Source organism: Eurypyga helias, unplaced genomic scaffold (genome assembly GCF_000690775.1).
Source record: "Eurypyga helias isolate BGI_N326 unplaced genomic scaffold, ASM69077v1 scaffold32723, whole genome shotgun sequence".
NCBI classification, from domain to species: Eukaryota; Metazoa; Chordata; class Aves; order Eurypygiformes; family Eurypygidae; genus Eurypyga; species Eurypyga helias.
In genome coordinates this window covers 1-2,533 of record NW_010239777.1, presented here as the reverse complement: position 1 = coordinate 2,533, position 2,533 = coordinate 1, and the positions used below count along the sequence as shown (strand labels likewise).

The window sequence follows — 2,533 nt, the reverse complement described above, 5'->3', positions numbered from 1 at the left end:
AGCAGGAATTTATTGACCTTGGTGGAAAGTATGTAGTTCAATATTTCAAACTGTGTGAACACCTTACTGCAAATTAGCAGCTGAGAACTAAATTGGCATCTCATTGTGTTTCTTCTAGAACATGTATAAACACAGGAAGAACAATTCTTTTTGCTCTAGATCTACCGCAGGCTTGAAATACTGCCCTTCTTTTAAGCCATCTCCATTGTGTCAGAGGGTTCAAACAACACCTGTTTTTATCAAGTTCTAAGCAAGAACTTGGAAAAGCAGGGATTCTGCTTCTAGAAGAAAGCCTGGGAAAGGTCCTCCAGCCTCAGTCAGAAACGGTGACCCCGGTACAAAGCAGAAAAGAGAAACAGCCTGGGTTCCTCTGAAACAAAACTCTTTCAACGTTGTTTCTATGTGGAATGGGAGGCAACAGCACCAAGACATTGTTCTGAGCTTCAGAGGAAGCATTTGTTTGTCTAAAGGGTACATATGTGTTTGAAGATGTTGCTAATATCCCAATAACAAGTGTAAAGAAATCAAAAGCAAGTCAAAACTTTTCTGGTATGTTCCAGCTGGCACACAGGATTTTAGTGTCTGATCAGGTATCAACAATGGGAATAAGGCAACTGATGTTTCCATTTACAACAGGGGCATCCTAAATATATTCACTTATTTCCAGAGATCCACGTATGTAATTTTTTTCTGGGATCAGAAATAGTTCAAGCCTACAACAAAACAGAATTATGGTTGAATCTGTATGAGTAATGCAAAATTAAAAACCAGAGGGATATAATTTTCCTGAAACCATGAATACCATGCCTAGGAAATTCGCAAGTAAGGCTACACTTAAAATAAACTTAAACAGATTAAGGTATGAGATGTGCAGTTCAGACAGGGACAACTTGCATCTCTTCCCAAGACTGATGCCATGCAACACCAGCAATATGACAATCAAAGCACTTTAGGATTTGTGGTTACATTACAGAGGCTTTTAAGAACACTTTATTTTCACATTTTTCCCAGCTTAGCGTCAACCACAGTCCCTAATTAACATCGTGTTAGTGAAATTTGTATACTGAAGGAATTCTTGCATTGAAAATTGGAGATCTTCCACCAAGAGAAGAAAGAAGCCAATTTGGAGGAACCACCTGAACAGAAAGTAACTCTTAAGACCTTCTGAAAAGTTGCTTTGGAAGAGGCTCAAGAACAGTCACCGGTACACTCCACCACAGAGGACGGTGACTCCTGGCAGGGCAGGCAGCTGGAAGCAGTGACACTCCTCTGCCGCCCAGCAGCACCTTCCACCCAGAATTCAGCCTCCCCACGCTCCTCCAGCTGTCCTCCAAAACATCACCCACAAAGCCATCAGCTGTCCCTCTCCAACTGGCAGCTCCAGCACTCAGCTCCGTTCCTGGATCTTCTTCAGATCCCAGAGCCAGCTTCAGTTCTCTCATCTCCCTGTTTGTCAGCTCCTCCCACCACAATCCCCTTGCTAGCTGGGCTATGCCAGAAATCACTAGCCTACTCCCTGTCCCAGGGGCAAAAAGCTCTACTCTCATTTGCCCAGAGACGACTGCAACCTGTCCCAGGCACCCTGCCAACAGGCTGGTTCCCAAAGCAAGCCTATGCAAGCGTGCCAAATGCAAATCTACTCTCACCCAGCTACTCCCTCCACTACACTGCTTTATCCACCTTTCCTTCAGTTGCGTAGCTGCTGTTCCTCCTCCACTGCGGCTTCCAAAGCCCCTGTCTTCTCCCGGACTTACCCCATCTACACTGCCCCATTTCACTTGATCTGCCTACTCCTGCAGACGCTTCCCTTCTTCCAAGAGCCGGTCTTCCGCAGGGTCATGGATTGCTCCCTGCTCCATGCCGTGTTACAACCTGTATCCCCCAAAACGTAAACAAACTACCAACCTTCCTGGAAACAGGTTTCCACTGCAAAACAAAGGCACAAACTGGAGCACACCTCGGCATGGGTAAGTGCCGGGAAGACGCTCTGGGAAATACTTCAGCAACAGCAGCCAGAGCAGACGGCTGAGGCCTGAGAGCTCATGCTCTGGCTGCTATCCCTGAGAGCTCGTGCTCTGCTGCTATCACACACCCAAGTCCGCACCCCCAGGCTGTGCCATTCCGCTGCTGACACCCAGAGCAGTCAGCAGGCAGGAACTGCTCCGTGCAGGACAATCCATTAGGCTACAGCGGTATCACTATGGCTACTGAGGTATCACTATCTCCCTTCCTCAGCTCCTGCCCTCTGACCCCTCAGCTCCCACCCCTGACCCGTCCGCAGCCTCATGTGCATCCACGGCACTTCTGATCCCACCTGGGAGACCCTTTCAGGCCAGGCAGCTCCTACCTGACTGTTCGGCCGCTTTGTGACGCTTGCTGGGGTGCGTGACAGCGATCTCCTCGTAGTCGGGGTCCTTCTCCGCGATGACCCTCTTGATCCCGGACATGTTCTCTCCACTCCTCCACCGAGAGGAAGGATAAAAGCGTTAACTTCACCCACCGCGACCCCCTGGGCAGGCTTCAGCCTCCCCCC

At 48.7% G+C, this 2,533-nt stretch overlaps 1 protein-coding gene across 1 annotated transcript in view; it reads right to left on the bottom strand.

Annotated features, from left to right (window-relative positions):
- The window catches only part of YEATS2 (YEATS domain containing 2), a gene marked incomplete at its 3' end in the record, with an annotated part of 34,890 nt that extends 32,443 nt beyond the window's left edge, over positions 1 to 2,447 (bottom strand). The window contains exon 1 of the mRNA XM_010148268.1: positions 2,348 to 2,447. Coding sequence (XP_010146570.1) covers positions 2,348 to 2,447 — 100 coding nt within the window. The remainder of the gene's footprint in view (positions 1 to 2,347) is intronic.
- Positions 2,448 to 2,533: the final 86 nt, after the last annotated feature.